At 45.6% G+C, this 19,984-nt stretch overlaps 1 protein-coding gene across 6 annotated transcripts in view; it reads right to left on the reverse strand.

The window, feature by feature from the left end:
- Positions 1-19,984, reverse strand: part of CCDC24 (coiled-coil domain containing 24) — a 119,983-nt gene that overhangs the window by 69,726 nt on the left and 30,273 nt on the right. For all 6 annotated transcript variants that reach the window (XM_073564886.1, XM_073564885.1, XM_073564884.1 and 3 more), the window contains one exon: positions 10,854-11,032. In XM_073564886.1, coding sequence (XP_073420987.1) covers positions 10,854-11,032 — 179 coding nt within the window. The remainder of the gene's footprint in view (positions 1-10,853; positions 11,033-19,984) is intronic.

Raw genomic sequence — 19,984 nt, forward strand, 5'->3', positions numbered from 1 at the left:
TCCCTCCCCCACTGCATCTAGCTCACTCTCTGATTTTGAACAAGTCACAGAAGAAGTAAGCAGGCTCCTTGCATCTTCTCGCCCAACCACTTGCACCAGTGACCCATTTCCGTCACATCTCCTCCAGTCCCTTTCCCCTGCTGTCACCACTCACCTAACTAAAATATTTAACCTCTCTCTCTTCTGGCATCTTTCCCTCATCATTTAAGCATGCCATCATACATCCACTGTCATGAACTCATTTTCTGCTCCACCAGTTGAGAGTTCCCATTCCGTTCTCCCTCTGGTGGTGACAGTAGGTAGTGCGGTTGGTTTAAGTGGTAGTGATCTGCCACCTGATGAGGACGATAACGATTGGATCTCTGGAGTATCAGACTGGATATAAGACAGCCGACGTCCTATCCGGGTGCTGGTGATTCAGTCTGCTTCTCAGGACCTGGACTTCAGCTCTCTTCCAGTCTTCTGAAGTTAAGTTTGTTTTTTGCTAATGTTCACACTTGCGCTTGTTGGTCAATTCAGTTTGTTGTGTAACCAGCCTGCCCCTGCTGGGGCTATGCTGAAATTCCACTCCTATTAATCAGTATTTGCCTATCTGCTTTTTGTCTCTTATTAGATTGGCCTCTTTTTTTGCTCTGTCTCAGAATATTTCAGAGTACCGATATAGGTTTAGAAGTCTAGTGACTTCAGGGTTAATTTTGCTATCAGAAGTGTTGGATAATATTTTTGTAGGTTGTTTTTGGCAGATTGCAGAGTGTCTTTCCTTTTCTGTCCTTTTTAGTTAGCCGGGCCCCATCGTTTGCTCAGCCTATTTTTCCTGCCTTTGTTTGTATTTTCATCTTGTTTCACCGTCAATACATGTGGGGGGGCTGTCTTTCCTTTGGGGTCTGCTCTGGGGCAGTTAGTTTTCCTCTTTTCCTGCTTTAGGCTTATTTAGTTCTCCGGTTGTGACGAGGCGCAAAGGACCAACGTAGGTACGCTCCACGACTGCTGCTAGTTGTGCGGTTAAGATCAGGGATCTGCAATCTGCATAGTTACCAACTTCTCTGGTTTTCTGAGACTTAGCTTGTCGTCTTGTTTTTCCTCCTCGGTTTCCCATTCATAACAATCCACTACTTAAAAAACCATCCCTCGACCAAAACTGTGCCGCCAACTATAGACCTGTCTCTAATATTCCCTTCATCTCTAAACTCCTGGAACGCCTGGTCCACTCCCGTCTTATCCGCTATCTCTCTGATAACTCTCTTCTTGACCCTCTCCAATCCGGCTTCCTCTCCTTACACTCTACTGAAACTGCCCTCACTAAAGTCTCTAATGATCTACTAACAGCTAAATCTAATGGTCATTACTCCATGCTAATTCTCTTGGATCTCTCTGCAGCATTCGACACTGTGGATCATCAGTTCCTCCTCACTATGCTCCGTTCCATTGGCCTCAAGGACACCGTTCTCTCCTGGTTCTCCTCCTATCTCTCTGACTGCTCCTTTACTGTATCTTTTGCCGGCTCCTCCTCCTCTCACCTTCCCCTTACTGTTGGGGTTCCTCAAGGATCGGTTCTAGGCCCCATGCTCTTCTCCTTGTACACTGCCCCTATTGGTCAAACAATCAGTAGATTTGGTTTCCAGTACCATCTCTATGCTGATGACACCCAATTATACGCTTCTTCTCCTGACATCACGCCACCCTTTCTAGAAAACACCGGCGATTGTCTAAACGCTGTGTCTAACATCATGTCCTCACTATATCTGAAACTGAACCTGTCAAAGACTGAACTCCTTGTGTTTCCTCCCTCCACTAATGTACCTATACCCGACATTGCCATTTCTGTGTGTGGTTCCACTATTACTCCCCAGCAACAGGCCCGCTGTCCTGGGGTCATACTTGATTCCGAGCTTTCCTTTGCCCCCCACATTCGATCACTGGCTCGCTCTTGTCATCTTCACCTCAAAAACATTTCTAGAATTCGACCTTTTCTTACTTTTGACTCTGCAAAAACTCTTACTGTTTCTCTTATTCATTCTCGTCTCGACTATTGTAACTCCCTTCTAATTGGTCTTCCTCTTACCAAACTCTCCCATCTGTCTTGAATGCTGCAGCCAGGATCATATTCCTCACCAAATCGCTACACCGATGCCTCTACCTTGTGCCAGTCATTACACTGGCTACCCATCCACTCCAGAATTCAGTATAAACTTATTACCCTCACCGACAAAGCCCTCCATGGCTCAGCACCACCCTACATCTCCTCCCTTGTTTTAGTATACCACCCTACCTGCACTCTCCGTTCTGTTGATGACCTGAGGTTAGCATCCTCAATAATCAGAACCTCCCACTTCCGTCTCCAAGACTATACACGTGCTGCGCCAATTCTTTGAAATGCACTTCCCAGGTCAATATTAGTCCCCAATCCCCACAATTTTAAGCGTGCCCTGAAAACGCATTTATTCAGACTAGCCTACCGCCTCAACACATTAACCTAATCTATCCCTGTGTGGCACAGTCAAAAGTTTTACCATAACCAGGTTCCCCGCATCATGTTCCCACATGCTTTATGCATCCATTAGCCCTCTGTGTCTGTACTGTTACACACTTAACATTATGGCTGGTCCATACAATCAGGGCAACTGTTACCACCCACCTTCCGTGTCTCCCTCTTTCCTCATAGACTGTAAGCTTGCGAGCAGGGCCCTCATTCCTCTTGGTATCTGTTATGATCTATGTGATTATTGTTATGCTGTAATGTCTATTGTCAGTACAAATCCTCTCCGAAATGTAAAGTGCTGCGGAATATGTCGGCGCTATAGAAATAACATTTATTATTATTATTATTATTATATCGCTTATGGGTAAGCACTTGGGTCATTTATTTATTATGTATATTTAATTGTATTTTGGCCGGTTCCAACAGTGGGGGATTTAGTACATATACTGGCCAGTGCTTTTATAATCTATTCCTATGGTGGTATAATGCACTTTGGCATTTTTTACATGGTATTTAATCTGTGACCTTGCCTTCATTACCTGATCCTATTGTATGTATTCATGTTTGAGGAAGAAATTCGAAACGCGCGTCAGGGGGTACTTTGTGGCGGCCTCTGGACATCTGGTAAATTTTTGCACCTCTACTTTACGTTTTGTATAGCACTTAGCATTATTTGTTGCATTTGCATGGATTTTCCAAGCATGTTAGGCCATGGTGTGCTGAAAAAAAAAAAAAAAAAAAAAAAAAAAAAAAGGACCTATAGGCTGTGTACTATATTTATGAACAACGACTGGTGCAATCTTTATTTTGCAAACCTGCATAGATATTGAACCTTGGCCAGGTGTCCTCTTGGATTGGTTTTGTGCCCTTAGCTATGATTTGTAACTTTTAGACCTCAAATGTCTGTATTTGCATTATTATATACTTATTGGCAAAAAATTCTTTTGGATTTTGATATCTATCAGCACATATAGGGCAAAAAAACTTTTCCTCTCCGCACAAAGTTTTGCATTTATTTTTCTCTGTATGTCACCATCCCTTTTTTAACTTGCGTAATGACATTGTTCAATAAAAATCTATTTTTAAAGTATAAAACTTCTTGGAGGGCCTGTTTTCTTATATAGGTTGTTTGTTGTCCACGGTCCTCCGTGTTGATTCTTTGGGGCAATTTCCTCTGTCCATTTTATTGGGAACATTTTACGTAAGGTTTTGGATCACAGTTATCCGGCACCCTATGCTGAGCACTTACATCGGGGTTTCCATCTAAATCTCTGAGTGACATGATTCAGATGAAACCCTCGAGGGAGCAGCAGAGTTACTCTGGACTCCATCTGACCTCTGTCCAAAACTTTTCTTTTTTTTTTCCCCAGAGATGCAGAAAACTGGCAGATGGCACTTGTATGCAATTCTAATAAAAAGACAGAAACTGCTGGATCACAGGTCAGACAGCGCCCACAGCACCTCCATCTGCCTCTTTACAGGGAATCTTCCGCCAAAGGTTCCATCTGAATCAGGTGTTTCAGAGATTGCCACTGAATCCGCGATGTAAGCGCTCAGCGCAGAGCGCAGGATAGCTGTGCCCCGAGGCTTACGGTGAATGAATGAAAAAAAAAAAATCAACAGCAGTTGAAGAATTGATTTATTTGTACGCCGTTCCTCGCGCGGTATTAGTAATTAGGCGACTTTATTCTTCAGGTCGGTGCGATTACAGCGATACCAGATTTATATCGGGTTTTTAAGTCTGGCTGCTGTCACACACTAAAAAAGATGCATTTTATTGTAAAAAATTGTTTTTGCATCCCCATATTTTGAGAGCTATAATTTTTTTAGATTTCAGCCGACAGTCATGTGAGGGCTTATTTTTTGCGGGACAAATTTATGTTTTTTGATGATTTTTCAGCGGCAGAACTAACACACACCAGCTATTCAGGATTTTTCTTTTTTTATGCCGTTCCGCGTGAGGCTTAATCTATAAGGCAGCTTTATTCTTCGGGTCAGTAATTGACAGCGATACCTCATACCTTTTTTATGTATTGGCGCTTTTACACAATAAAAACGTTTATAGAAAAAAATTATTATTTTTGCATCGCTTTATTCTGAGAGCTATGACTTTCTGATTTTTCCACTGATGGGGCTGTATGGCAGCTTGGTTTTTGGGGGACAAGAAGACTTTTCAGTGGTACCAGTTTTATCTCGATTTGACTTTTTGATTGCGATTTATTCTATTTTTTGTTTGGTGGCTGTAAAATAATGCTTATCCTGTAAAATACTCAGGACTAGTTACCAGATAAAAATATAGTGGTTTATTTGGATTCTTCCATCAAAGAAAAGTTATTACAGAAAAACAGGTGAATAAAAATAGATGAAAGAGAAATTGTTCATTAGTTATTGCAAAACGACATGTATTCTTCTTCTCTCCGGGATCCTGAATAGCAAATGGCTGCTGTCTCTCAGTTCGGCTTCTCACATAGCCGTCAAGTAATATCCCAGCTGTCTGTCCATTCAATGCTATATCCGTGCCGAGCTGTCATCCTCGCGTCTGTGTCTCATGATGGGGAGGGAGCGACCTCTACAGTTAGCCATGAATTATATACGTCTCCTAAAGCACGTGGTCTCTACATATATGGAGCTGTCTTTCTACCATGAGCCAAGCTTAAAAATAGCCTATGTCGTGTAAGCTAAAGCAATGTACAGAACTGAGTCTTATAAGAAATTAACGGATTATTAATATTTAACAATTCCCCCTTTTGAGGGAGACAGACATTAATTGGAACCCTCAAAATATAATGAGATCTTTTTTCTTCTTTTCTTCTTCTTTGACAAAATAATTTAATATCAATAATAATAATAATATCAGATTACCGTTATAAGTACTCAATGACATAATTGATGTGAATTCATGTTATGGTAAGCCGTGAACAATATTCATATAAAATATGTATAATTATACTTCCCTAAATCTAAATTGAAGCATTTCAGGTCCAGTCATCATCATCTGGTGTCATCTGGTCTTCATTTTGATGTCTTCTGTCTTCTTCTTGGTTCTTTTAAAAACACAGTTTTTCTCTAGCATATAGATGTTGTAGAAATCGTGTTGTGTAAAAATCAAAGTCCATAAATTCAAATGTTGATAAGAAACAAAGTCTATGGATGAAATGCAGCTTTAATATTTGTGCAGTGTCACCTTTAAAAATCTGGGCTTACATTGGCTTGCCTTGGATATTCTGGAATCCTTCATCAGTACTGGTCTTTGAACAGGTGTGACGTCTTTCGTCAGTAAAGCAAGGGTTAAAATGACTCTTCCTTGCTAAACATAGCACCATAACCAGTCCTTGTCCTAATGCACAGGACACATGTCAGGGTTGTAGCTTCCTGATAATTACCTTCATTGTTCACCAGCTTTACAGGTGATTGAAAACTTCTGGAACTTGATAAGAACGTGATAACACAGTTCATCTCAGCATCATAGGATCATCGTCCTCTGGTTGTCAGGTTAGACACTTTAATCGTGATTGTCAGTGGTGGATATTGCACTTGTGACTGTCAGTGGTGGATACTGCACTTGTAAGTAACACAGTCTTACTGAGAAATCATAGCTTTGTTACCTTCTGGGACTTCTGGATAGCGACATTCTTCTTCTTGCAACTGATAAGAATCAATAAAGTTTAGAAATATGAAAAGTCTTTATTAACGTAATTTCAGTATCTTGCTTGAAGTCTTCATTCCCTATTCTATACCAAATCTGGTAATTCTTAGTCCTCACGTCTAGGTTCTGTCTGATTCTTGTGAATAGTGGAATTCCCGATAACTTGCACATATGATTTGACGTTAGCAAAGTCCAATCCCCCTTGTGGGCAAGTGGAGGGAAATCCACAAAAAAAAATACAAAAATTCAGATCTGGCTGGCTCTCCAATGTAAAATAATGCTTATCCTGTAAAATACTCAGGACTAGTTACCAGATAAAAATATAGTGGTTTATTAGGATTCTTCCATCAAAGAAAGGTTATTACAGAAAAACAGGTGAATAAAAATAGATGAAAGAGAAATTGTTCATTAGTTATTGCAAAACGACATGTATTCTTCTCTCCGGGATCCTGAATAGCAAATGGCTGCTGTCTCTCAGTTCGGCTTCTCACATAGCCGTCAAGTAATATCCCAGCTGTCTGTCCATTCAATGCTATATCCGTGCCGAGCTGTCATCCTCGCGTCTGTGTCTCATGATGGGGAGGGAGCAAGAGCGACCTCTACAGTTAGCCATGAATTATATACGTCTCCTAAAGCACGTGGTCTCTACATATATGGAGCTGTCTTTCTACCATGAGCCAAGCTTAAAAATAGCCTATGTCGTGTAAGCTAAAGCAATGTACAGAACTGAGTCTTATAAGAAATTAACGGATTATTAATATTTTACAGTGGCATGATGACAAAGCAAAGGCTTTTTACTCTGTTTTATGGTGTACACTGCAAGAGTGAACTAATGGGACAGTTCTCCAGGTCGGGTGGTTCCAAACGCAACAATATCAATATGTGTACATTTTTTGTTTTTACATAAATATACATATTTATTGGTTTAATATTTTCTCTTTTATTTATTTTGTGATTTTTTTTAATGGTTTTAAAACATTGTTTTTCTTTTTTACTTGGTTCCAAATAAACTTCACTGATTATTTGTCTGATCAGGGGTCTCATGTTCTGGAATACACTTGTATTGCATGAGACACTGTCAGCTGCTGGCTGAGTCTAACAGGCCACCGTAGCTGGTAGACCCCGAGGTCATCACGTGACCTCCAGCTGCCAGGACAACACGGGATCCCCCGTGATGTGCGCAGATCTCATCACAGGGGGGCGTCGGAGAGATGACTACAGCAGTGGTCTTCCTCTGCTTTCTTCTAAATGCGGCGTCCAGAAGACAGCAAAAGGTGAACATCATTCAAACCTGATCCAATCATGCCCCAAAGATGTCACCGGAATCGCAGCGCTTGCAGGACCCTGGGGGTCTTGAGTGCTGTGAGACCACCGACTGCTGATAAACGTAGGTGCTGCAGTGTGCCCAGCAGGTGCTGATGTCCATCTATAGCGAGCGGTCAGAAGTGGTGAAGCTGCCGTTCACAGTTCCAGCAGGAGCTGACGTTCATCTACAGCGAGCAGTCAGAAGCGGTGAAGCTGCCGTTCACAGTCCCAGCAGGAGCTGACGTTCATCTACAGCGAGCGGTCAGAAGCGGTAAAGCTGCCATTCACAGTCCCAGCAGGAGCTGACGTTCATCTACAGCGAGCAGTCAGAAGCGGTGAAGCTGCCGTTCACAGTCCCAGCAGGAGCTGACGTTCATCTACAGCGAGCGGTCAGAAGCGGTAAAGCTGCCGTTCACAGTCCCAGCAGGAGCTGACGTTCATCTACAGCGAGCAGTCAGAAGCGGTGAAGCTGCCATTCACAGTCCCAGCAGGAGCTGACGTTCTTCTACGAGTGGTCAGAAGCGGTAAAGCTGCCATTCACAGTCCCAGCAGGAGCTGACGTTCATCTACAACGAGTGGTCAGAAGCGGTGAAGCTGCCATTCACAGTCCCAGCAGGAGCTGTCGTTCATCTACAACGAGTGGTCAGAAGCGGTGAAGCTGCCATTCACAGTCCCAGCAGGAGCTGTCGTTCATCTACGAGTGGTCACAAGCGGTGAAGCTGCCATTCACAGTCCCAGCAGGAGCTGACGTTCATCTACGAGTGGTCAGAAGCGGTGAAGCTGCCGTTCACAGTCCCAGCAGGAGCTGACGTTCATCTACAACGAGTGGTCAGAAGCGGTGAAGCTGCCATTCACAGTCCCAGCAGGAGCTGTCGTTCATCTACGAGTGGTCAGAAGCGGTGAAGCTGCCGTTCACAGTCCCAGCAGGCGCTGACGTTCATTTACAGCGAGCAGTCAGAAGCGGTAAAGCTGCCATTCACAGTCCCAGCAGGAGCTGTCGTTCATCTACAACGAGTGCTCAGAAGCGGTGAAGCTGCCATTCACAGTCCCAGCAGGAGCTGTCGTTCATCTACAACGAGTGGTCAGAAGCGGTAAAGCTGCCATTCACAGTCCCAGCAGGCGCTGACGTTCATTTACAGCGAGCGGTCAGAAGCGGTGAAGCTGCGGTTCACAGTCCCAGCAGGAGCTGCCGTTCATCTACAACGAGTGGTCAAAAGCGGTGAAGCTGCCGTTCACAGTCCCAGCAGGAGCTGACGTTCATCTACAGCGAGCAGTCAGAAGTGGTGAAGCTGCCGTTCACAGTCCCAGCAGGAGCTGACGTTCATCTACAGCGAGCGGTCAGAAGTGGTGAAGCTGCCGTTCATAGTCCCAGCAGGAGCTGACATTCATCTATAGCGAGCGGTCAGAAGCGGTGAAGCTGCCATTCACAGTCCCAGCAGGCGCTGACGTTCATCTACAACGAGTGGTCAGAAGCGGTGAAGCTGCCATTCACAGTCCCAGCAGGAGCTGTCGTTCATCTACAGCGAGCGGTCAGAAGTGGTAAAGCTGCCATTCACAGTCCCAGCAGGAGCTGTCGTTCGTCTACAACGAGTGGTCAAAAGCGGTGAAGCTGCCGTTCACAGTCCCAGCAGGAGCTGACGTTCATCTACAGCGAGCGGTCAGAAGTGGTGAAGCTGCCGTTCACAGTCCCAGCAGGAGCTGACGTTCATCTACAGCGAGCGGTCAGAAGTGGTGAAGCTGCCGTTCACAGTCCCAGCAGGAGCTGACATTCATCTATAGCGAGCGGTCAGAAGCGGTGAAGCTGCCATTCACAGTCCCAGCAGGCGCTGACGTTCATCTACAGCGAGCGGTCAGAAGCGGTGAAGCTGCCGTTCACAGTCCCATCAAAGTCTGAGATGTCAGGAATCTCCTGATTACATTGTTTTTTTTCCTGACCAAGTTAGAAAACTGCAGCAGTCTCTTCTTTCAGTGTTTTTTTTCACACATAAGAAACAATGAGTGCAAAAAAAAACAAAACAAAGGTATCAAGTTTTGCCACATTTTTGGAGCAAAAACCTAAGGAAGTAGCATTTTTTTTTTTTTTTTGGGGGGGGGGGAGGGAGGAGGTGTAAGGAGTGTATCGGGACCGTGTAATACTCCACTATCTCCCTTAGTGTTCTATGTACTTAATTATTGCTACTATAATGTATATATGGTGTGTAGTGTTTTGTATTATTGATGGTGTTAGGGAGAGTATAGTGTCCATTTTTGGCCACTAGATGGAGGGGCATTTTAGTACAATTTGCAGGGATAAGAGTTCCACACAGTAGATAATTAAACATAGGAGCGGTCAGCTATAGCTAAGAGAGGGAGAACTTCCTCAAAGGAGTGAGTGGGGCCAGGGTGCCCAAACTGCCTGCACGGGCTTAAGAGCCCAGAGTGATAGCAGTGACCACGCAACATTAGTTAAGGGAGAAGCCCAGCCATCCACAGCACCAGGCCAGAATTGCAGCAGGCCAGAACAGCAGTGGGCCACAGCAGTCTTGGAACAGAAGCTTAAGGCAGAACCAGTACGAGGATGCAGGTGGCTCCATAATGTGGCAACTTATCGCATGGGCAGATGCCTTCAAAACCGGGGCAAACCGGCTGAAGGAGCTCCCAGATGCTGTGGGTTTAGACCAGGAGGACGCTGTGTCACCGCAGGAGACAGCACTACAGGGCAGGTCGCTCACCATGTGGCAGCTGACTTCGAAGTCTGATAATCTCATGTATGCGGAGAAATAGACTAGGAAAGGTCTAACAGTAACAGAGCTGAACAGGGAGGACGCTGAGGAAGCGTACAATACGGTCGGACCCGGGTACATGCTGTGTGACAGAGAGGGAAGTGCAGGGAAAGAGAAAGAAATGTGCAATGTGGAACATGTTGTTAATGCTGTGAAGAATATGGATGTGTTGCGTAAAGAAACCAGTAAAGTTGTTCTTTTGAAAGTTGAAATGGACTGTGTCTCTATTCATGCGGAACCGTCTATAGGGAGCCTTCAGCAGTGCAGAGAGGACCCCTGACAGCGTAGAAAGTGAAGCCACAGGTATGCAGAGTAATGGACACTATTTCATGTGATGGGAGGACAGGACACAGATACACCGTTGTCCTCTGCCATGACTACGGCCCTGACCTTACCTCACAGACGCACTAAGCTTCATCAGCATATGCAAAAGGGATAGCAAAACCACAGCAAAAATGCAGCATGTGAACAAAGCCTTAAAAGTAAACAAAAACACTGATATTCTTCCATCTTCACGCCAACATCTCACTCCAGGACAGTTGGACTGCAATGTGGCCCCCACACATCATGACACTGTGATGGGACCAAGAACCTCCCTAACTCTATATAGACAGGAGAACATGAGCTGAACCACATGTAGTCGGGTGACCCCAATACTCACAGTCCCTGGCGCCGAGCCCTCAACCTCACACTAAGGAGCAGCATTCGGATCTCATGGGTCACCAAGTCCTTTATCGCTGGGGGGTCGGCCAGGACGGACCCGTGGCTGGAGGCATCCCTCTGGACGGAAGAGCGACAGGTGGACTGGACATCTCGCCACAGCTCCAGGAGAACGGCAACCTGCACAGGCAGAATATGACCACATAAGATATACACAGGGTGCACATGGGGGTCTTAGCTATCCAGAACACAATATGGTCACACAATGTATAGTCAGGAGCCACACGAGGGTCCTACTGACCAAGGAAGTGACCACATAGGATGCACTCACGGTATGCTCCAGTATATAGAACTGAATATGAATATATATACATATATATACATATACACACACACACACACACACACACACACACTATTTACAGTTGTGCTCAAAAGTCTACATACCCCAGCAGAAATTTTGCTTTCTTGGCTTTTTTTCAGAGGATATTAATGATAACACCAAAACTTTTTCCCCTCATGGTTAGTGGTTGGGTGAAGCCATTTATTGTCAAACTACTGTTTTTTTTCTCTTTTTAAAGCATAATGACAACCCAAAACATCCAAATGACTCTGATCAAAAGTTCACGATACCCCATTTCTTAATGCCGTGTATTGCCCCCTCTAACATCAATGACACATTGAAGCCTTTTGTGGCAGTTGTGGATGAGGTCCTTTATTTTCTCAGATGGTAAAGCTGCCCACTCTTCTTGGCAAAAAGCCTGCAGTTCCTGTAAATTCCTGGGTTGTCTAGCATGGACTGCGCGCTTGAGATCTCCGCAGAGTGGCTCAATGATATTGAGGTCAGGAGACTGAGATGGCCACTCCAGAGCCTTCACTTTGTTCTGCTGTAGCCAATGACAGATCGAGTTGGCCTTGTCTTTTGGATCGTTGTCATGTTGGAACGTCCAAATTTGTCTCCAGTATTTGCTGACAACGTGCTGCATTCATCTTTGACCAAATTTCCTGTGCCTTTGTAGCTCACACATCACCAAAACATCAGCGATCCACATTTTATTTTACTAATTTATATAGCGGCATTAATTCCAAAGCGCTTTACAGACATTATTGGCACTGTCCACGATGGGGCTCACAATCTAAATTCCTTATCAGTATGCCTTTGGAATATGGGAGGAAACCGCAGTACCCAGAGGAAACCCATGCAAACATGGGGAGAACATACAAACTCTTTGCAGATGTTGTCCTTGGTGGGATTTGAATCCAGGACCCCAGCGCTGCAAGGCTGCAGTGTTAATCACTGAGCCACCATGCTGAACATCTATGCTTTACAGTAGGAATGGTGTTCCTTTCATCATAAGCCTTGCTGACCTCTCTCCAAATGTAACGTTTATGGTTGTGGCCAAAAAGATCAGTTTTGGTCTCATCACTCAAAATTACTTTGTTCCAGAAGTTTTCAGGCTTGTCTCTGTGCTGTTTTTTGTATTGTAGGTGAGATACTTTGCGGCATTTGCGCAGTAACGGCTTTCTTCTGGCGACTCGATCATGCAGCCCATTTTTCTTCAAGTGCCTCCTTATTGTGCATCTTGAAACAGCCACACTGTAGGTTTCAGAGAGTCCAGTATTTCAGCTGATCTTATCTGTGGGGTTTTATTTGCATCTCAAACTATTTTCCTGGCAGTTGTGGACAGAGCCCCTGATTTTCCATTTGTTATTCACAGTTTGAACGCTGCTGACTGGCATTATCAATTCCTTGGATATCTTTTTGTATCCTTTTCCTGTTTTATACAGTTCAACTACCTTTTCCTGTAGATCCGCTGACAATTCTTTTGCTTTCCCCATGACTCACAATCCAGAAATGTCAGTGGCTAGATGAAAGATGCAAGAGTCTGTCTGGATCCCAGAAACTCACTCGGCTTTTATGCACACACACAGATTACTAGCAAACAGGTCACAGGTGAGGATGTTATCAGGCCAAAATTATCAGGGTATGTAAACTTTTGATCAGGGTCATTTGGATCTTTTGGGTTGTCATTATGATTTAAAACGAGAAAACAATAGTCTGACAATAAATGGTTTCACCCAACCACTAACCATGAGTGGAGAAAAAGTTTTGGTGTTATCATTCATATTATCTGAAATTAATGCCAAGAAAGCAAAAATTGTGCCGGGGTATGTAAACTTTTCAGCACAACTGTATATACAGCAGGTGACAAATACTGAACACCTTCCCCCATTTTCACAGTAAATCTATTGGTAAAGGTGCTATTGACATGAAATTCTCCTCAGATGTTGGGAACAACCAGTCCAAATCACACAGGACAAAAATAACCAAAGATGTCAATAAATTATGTGTAATAATGAGAAATTATACAGAGAAAAGTATTGATAACTGTGACGAAACGAGAGCCGAGGGATACAGATATTCCCCCCGCCATCACCTGTGACGAAGCTTACACAGTCGCAGCTCTCTGGCGCCCCCCTTACCGTCAGGTCAGGGAACTGCACCCAGGATAAGTCACTGCCGGAGAGGCTGCCCTGTTATGTACTGGTTACCGGGTCACTCTGCAGTGAGGGCGGTGTGTGTGCCACCAGTCCCAGGCCGGAAATATTATATCAGCCTGCACGCCGTCGGCCGCCCCCTGGAGCGGAAGTGGGCGCCGGTCACGACGGGGTGAAGAGAGGGAACCGGGCCCACTTACCCGGTACCGGCTCCCTGTAGTGGACGCTCCTCCTGGAGGCCACCTACAGCCACACCGCCTGCACCAACAGTTCCCCTGCCGCGCGGCGCTTCCACGGCCCTGGTCAGGCCGAGGCAGGGGACCCCCCGCTGCCTGAGTCGGCCCCCAGGCCTGGGCCTCCGTGATCCTGGAACGCTCCATCTTCTGAGGTATGTCTGCAGGGATCCCCTGTCAGGGACAGGAAACCAACTGAAGCGGGAGAGAGGGCCGCCCTTTTTATGTCTGTAGGTTTCCTGTCCTCGAAGGGGGATCCCCTCTCTTGTGGTGCTGTCATGGCGACTGAATAAATACAGAGATTACAGCCAGAGGGGCAGATACAGGGAGGGCACAGGATGGGGCAGCAGTCAGCTGGATAATACAGATATATACAGAGTAATATACAGAGATTACAGCCAGAGGTGCAGATACAGGGAGGGCACAGGATGGGACAGCAGTCAGCTGGATAATACAGATATATACAGAGTAATATACAGAGATTACAGCCAGAGGTGCAGACACAGGGAGGGCACAGGATGGGGCAGCAGTCAGCTGGATAATACAGATATATACAGAGTAATATACAGAGATTACAGCCAGAGGTGCAGATACAGGGAGGGCACAGGATGGGACAGCAGTCAGCTGGATAATACAGATATATACAGAGTAATATACAGAGATTACAGCCAGAGGTGCAGATACAGGGAGGTCACAGGATGGGGCAGCAGTTAGCTGGATAATACAGATATATACAGAGTAATATACAGAGATTACAGCCAGAGGTGCAGATACAGGGAGGACACAGGATGGGACAGCAGTCAGCTGGATAATACAGATATATACAGAGTAATATACAGAGATTACAGCCAGAGGTGCAGATACAGGGAGGGCACAGGATGGGGCAGCAGTCAGCTGGATAATACAGATATATACAGAGTAATATACAGAGATTACAGCCAGAGGTGCAGATACAGGGAGGACACAGGATGGGGAAGCAGTCAGCTGGATAATACAGATATATACAGAGTAATATACAGAGATTACAGCCAGAGGTGCAGATACAGGGAGGGCACAGGATGGGACAGCAGTCAGCTGGATAATACGGATATATACAGAGTAATATACAGAGATTACAGCCAGAGGTGCAGATACAGGGAGGGCGCAGGATGGGACAGCAGTCAGCTGGATAATACAGATATATACAGAGTAATATACAGAGATTACAGCCAGAGGTGCAGATACAGAGAGGGCACAGGATGGGACAGCAGTCAGCTGGATAATACAGATATATACAGAGTAATATACAGAGATTACAGCCAGAGGTGCAGATACAGGGAGGGCACAGGATGGGGAAGCAGTCAGCTGGATAATACAGATATATACAGAGTAATATACAGAGATTACAGCCAGAGGTGCAGATACAGGGAGGGCACAGGATGGGACAGCAGTCATCTGGATAATACGGATATATACAGAGTAATATACAGAGATTACAGCCAGAGGTGCAGATACAGGGAGGTCACAGGATGGGGCAGCAGTCAGCTGGATAATACAGATATATACAGAGTAATATACAGAGATTACAGCCAGAGGTGCAGATACAGGGAGGGCACAGGATGGGGCAGCAGTCAGCTGGATAATACAGATATATACAGAGTAATATCCAGAGATTACAGCCAGAGGTACAGATACAGGGAGGGCACAGGATGGGACAGCGGTCAGCTGGATAACACAGATATATACAGAGTAATATCCAGAGATTACAGCCAGAGGTGCAGATACAGGGAGGGCACAGGATGGGACAGCAGTCAGCTGGATAATACAGATATATACAGAGTAATATCCAGAGATTACAGCCAGAGGTGCAGATACAGGGAGGGCACAGGATGGGACAGCGGTCAGCTGGATAATACAGATATATACAGAGTAATATCCAGAGATTACAGCCAGAGGTGCAGATACAGGGAGGGCACAGGATGGGGCAGCAGTCAGCTGGATAATACAGATATATACAGAGTAATATCCAGAGATTACAGCCAGAGTTGCAGATACAGGGAGGGCACAGGATGGGACAGCGGTCAGCTGGATAATACAGATATATACAGAGTAATATCCAGAGATTACAGCCAGAGGTACAGATACAGGGAGGGCACAGGATGGGGCAGCAGTCAGCTGGATAATACAGATATATACAGAGTAATATACAGAGATTACAGCCAGAGGTACAGATACAGGGAGGGCACAGGATGGGACAGCAGTCAGCTGGATAATACAGATATATACAGAGTAATATACAGAGATTACAGCCAGAGGTACAGATACAGGGAGGGCACAGGTTGGGGCAGCAGTCAGCTGGATAATACAGATATACACAGAGTATTATACAGAGACTACAGCCAGAGGTGCAGATACAGGGAGGGCACAGGATGGGACAGCAGTCAGCTGGATAATACAGATATATACAGAGTAATATACAGAGATTACAGCCAGAGGTGCAGATACAGGGAGGGGACAGGATGGGACAGCAGGATAATACAGATATATACAAAGTAATATACAGAGATTACAGCCAGAGGTGCAGATACAGGGAGGTCACAGGATGGGGCAGCAGTCAGCTGGATAATACAGATATATACAGAGTAATATACAGAGATTACAGCCAGAGGTGCAGATACAGGGAGGGGACAGGATGGGACAGCAGTCAGCTGGATAATACAGATATATACAGAGTAATTTACAGAGATTACAGCCAGAGGTGCAGATACAGGGAGGTCACAGGATGGGGCAGCAGTCAGCTGGATAATACAGATATATACAGAGTAATATACAGATATTACAGCCAGAGGTGCAGATACAGGGAGGGCACAGGATGGGACAGCAGTCAGCTGGATAATACAGATATATACAGAGTAATATACAGAGATTACAGCCAGAGGTGCAGATACAGGGAGGGCACAGGATGGGGCAGCAGTCAGCTGGATAATACAGATATACACAGAGTATTATACAGAGACTACAGCCAGAGGTGCAGATACAGGGAGGGCACAGGATGGGACAGCAGTCAGCTGGATAATACAGATATATACAGAGTAATATACAGAGATTACAGCCAGAGGTGCAGATACAGGGAGGGGACAGGATGGGACAGCAGGATAATACAGATATATACAGAGTAATATACAGAGATTACAGCCAGAGGTGCAGATACAGGGAGGGCACAGGATGGGGCAGCAGTCAGCTGGATAATACAGATATATACAGAGTAATATACAGAGATTAGAGCCAGAGGTGCAGATACAGGGAGGGCACAGGATGGGACAGCAGTCAGCTGGATAATACAGATATATACAGAGTAATATACAGAGATTACAGCCAGAGGTGCAGATACAGGGAGGGCACAGGATGGGGCAGCAGTCAGCTGGATAATACAGATATATAGAGAGTAATATACAGAGATTACAGCCAGAGGTGCAGATGCAGGGAGGGCACAGGATGGGACAGCAGTCAGCTGGATAATACAGATATATACAGAGAAATATACAGAGATTAAAGCCAGAGGTGCAGATACGGGGGGGGGACAGGATGGGGCAGCAGTCAGCTGGATAATACAGATATACACAGAGTAATATACAGAGATTACAGCCAGAGGTGCAGATACAGGGAGGGCACAGGATGGGACAGCAGTCAGCTGGATAATACAGATATATACAGAGTAATATCCAGAGATTACAGCCAGAGGTACAGATACAAGGAGGGCACAGGATGGGACAGCAGTCAGCTGGATAATACAGATATATACAGAGTAATATCCAGAGATTACAGCCAGAGGTGCAGATACAGGGAGGGCACGGGATGGGACAGCAGTCAGCTGGATAATATAGATATATACAGAGTAATATACAGAGATTACAGCCAGATGTGCCGATACGGGGGGGGGGGGGGGGGACAGGATGGGGCAGCAGTCAGCTGGATAATACAGATATATACAGAGTAATATACAGAGATTACAGCCAGAGGTGCAGATACAGGGAGGGCACAGGATGGGGCAGCAGTAAGCTGGATAATACAGATATATACAGAGTAATATACAGAGATTACAGCCAGAGGTGCAGATACAGGGAGGGCACAGGATGGGACAGCAGTCAGCTGGATAATATAGATATATACAGAGTAATATACAGAGATTACAGGCAGAGGTGCAGATACGGGGGGGGGGGGGGGAACAGGATGGGGCCGCAGTCAGCTGGATAATACAGATATATACAGAGTAATATAGAGAGATTACAGCCAGAGGTGCAGATACAAGGAGGGCACAGGATGGGACAGCAGTCAGCTGGATAATACAGAAGTATACAGAGATTACAGCCAGAGGTGCAGATACAGGGAGGACACAGGATGGGGCAGCAGTCAGCTGGATAATACAGATATACACAGAGTAATATACAGAGATTACAGCCAGAGGTGCAGATACAGGGAGGGCACAGGATGGGACAGCTGTTAGCTGAATAATACAGATATATACAGAGTAATATACAGAGGTTACAGCCAGAGGTGCAGATACAGGGTGGGCACAGGATGGGACAGCAGTTAGCTGAATAATACAGATATATACAGAGTAATATACAGAGATTACAGCCAGAGGTGCAGATACAGGGAGGGCAGAGGATGGGGCAGCAGTCAGCTGGATAATACAGATATACACAGAGTAATATACAGAGATTACAGCCAGAGGTGCAGATACAGGGAGGGCACAGGATGGGACAGCAGTTAGCTGAATAATACAGATATATACAGAGTAATATACAGAGGTTACAGCCAGAGGTGCAGATACAGGGAGGGCAGAGGATGGGGCAGCAGTCAGCTGGATAATACAGATATATATACAGAGTAATATACAGAGATTACAGCCAGAGGGGCAGATACAGGGAGGGCACAGGATGGGGCAGCAGTCAGCTGGATAATACAGATATATACAGAGTAATATACAGAGATTACAGCCAGAGGGGCAGATACAGGGAGGGCACAGGATGGGGCAGCAGTCAGCTGGATAATACAGATATATACAGAGTAATATACAGAGATTACAGCCAGAGGGGCAGATACAAGGAGGGCACAGAATGGGGCAGCAGTCAGCTGGATATGGCCTCTTTCACACATCAGGTTTTCGCCGTCAGGCGCGATCCGGCGCTTTTGACAGAAACCGGATCCGGCGAAATGCAATGCCGGATCCGGTTTCCCCCCCATTGACTTGCATTTGCGCCGGATCGCGCCGGATGGCCATGCGTTTCATCCGGTTTTCGCCGGATCCGGCAATGTGTCGCGATCCGGCGTCTGGAAAAAACGGCTACTGTAACGTTTTTTGTCTCCGGCGAAAAAGCCGGACACGCCGGATCCGGCGCGTCCGGCTTTTTCACACAATGAAAGCCTATGAGCGCCGCAATGCGCCGGATCCGGTTTTTTGGTCTGAGCATGCTCAGTAGCTCTGCCCACAAGACATATATAAAAGCAAGACAGTGGGACCCACAGCCACACCCAACATGCCACCCAAGAAAGCAACCAAGCGAAGCAGGAGAAGGCAGGAGACCACTGCAGCACCATCAGCACCACAACCACCCCAAATGGAGCAGCAAATGCAACATGCTGAGGAGGGGAGGCCAGCAGCAGATGAGAGACGGTAATTATCAAATCCCCCATTCCTCCAAACTAGGGCTATTGAATATCAAGATATTCATTGGCCCTTTGTTTCTCTTTATTCAACAGCCACCCAATAGATGCAGCAGCAGCAGCAGCAGCAGCAGCAGCAATGGCAGCAGCTGGAACACCACCCACAGGCATGGAGTGTGGCCACCAGGAAGACAGCACATCTTCTGGGAGCCCTCCCTCGCATCGTCAGCGTTTGACGGTAAGTTTTTATTTCCAAAATCCATCTTCTCTGTAATATATGTCTATTCATTGCCTTTTATTTCAAAACAGGATTCACAAGATGAAGAGGAGCTCCCAGAAGAAGAAGGAAGGGGTGGACAGACACCTGGAGTGGGCTCACAATTGGTAAGTTTTTGGCATCAAACGCAGAAACACAAAATCACACTACACACAACACATAGAAAACAATGTTCTGCAGACCACACACAGCAAACAAATGCCTACATCCAAAGACATAACATTTTTTGTTTTCTTCTCTAGTCTTCCCAATCTGGTGCTCGGCCAAGAGGTCCTCGCAGTGCCTCGCAGGGTCATCGGCGACAGCAACGCGGCGGTCACCAGCGTGTAAGTATAAATATTTTTGCTTTGTTTTTTTGCACTTTTTATTTCATTTCTTTTGTGGAGGCTAATTATGTTATTTTTGTCTTTTTCTTTAACAGCCTTCACAGCGTGCTCCCGACTCTGACGGTGAGGATGGAGGACTTGATGTGGACCG

This window comes from Dendrobates tinctorius, unplaced genomic scaffold (assembly GCF_039654945.1).
Source record: "Dendrobates tinctorius isolate UK_male_01 unplaced genomic scaffold, ASM3965494v1 ptg000497l, whole genome shotgun sequence".
In the NCBI taxonomy this organism is placed as follows: domain Eukaryota; kingdom Metazoa; phylum Chordata; class Amphibia; order Anura; family Dendrobatidae; genus Dendrobates; species Dendrobates tinctorius.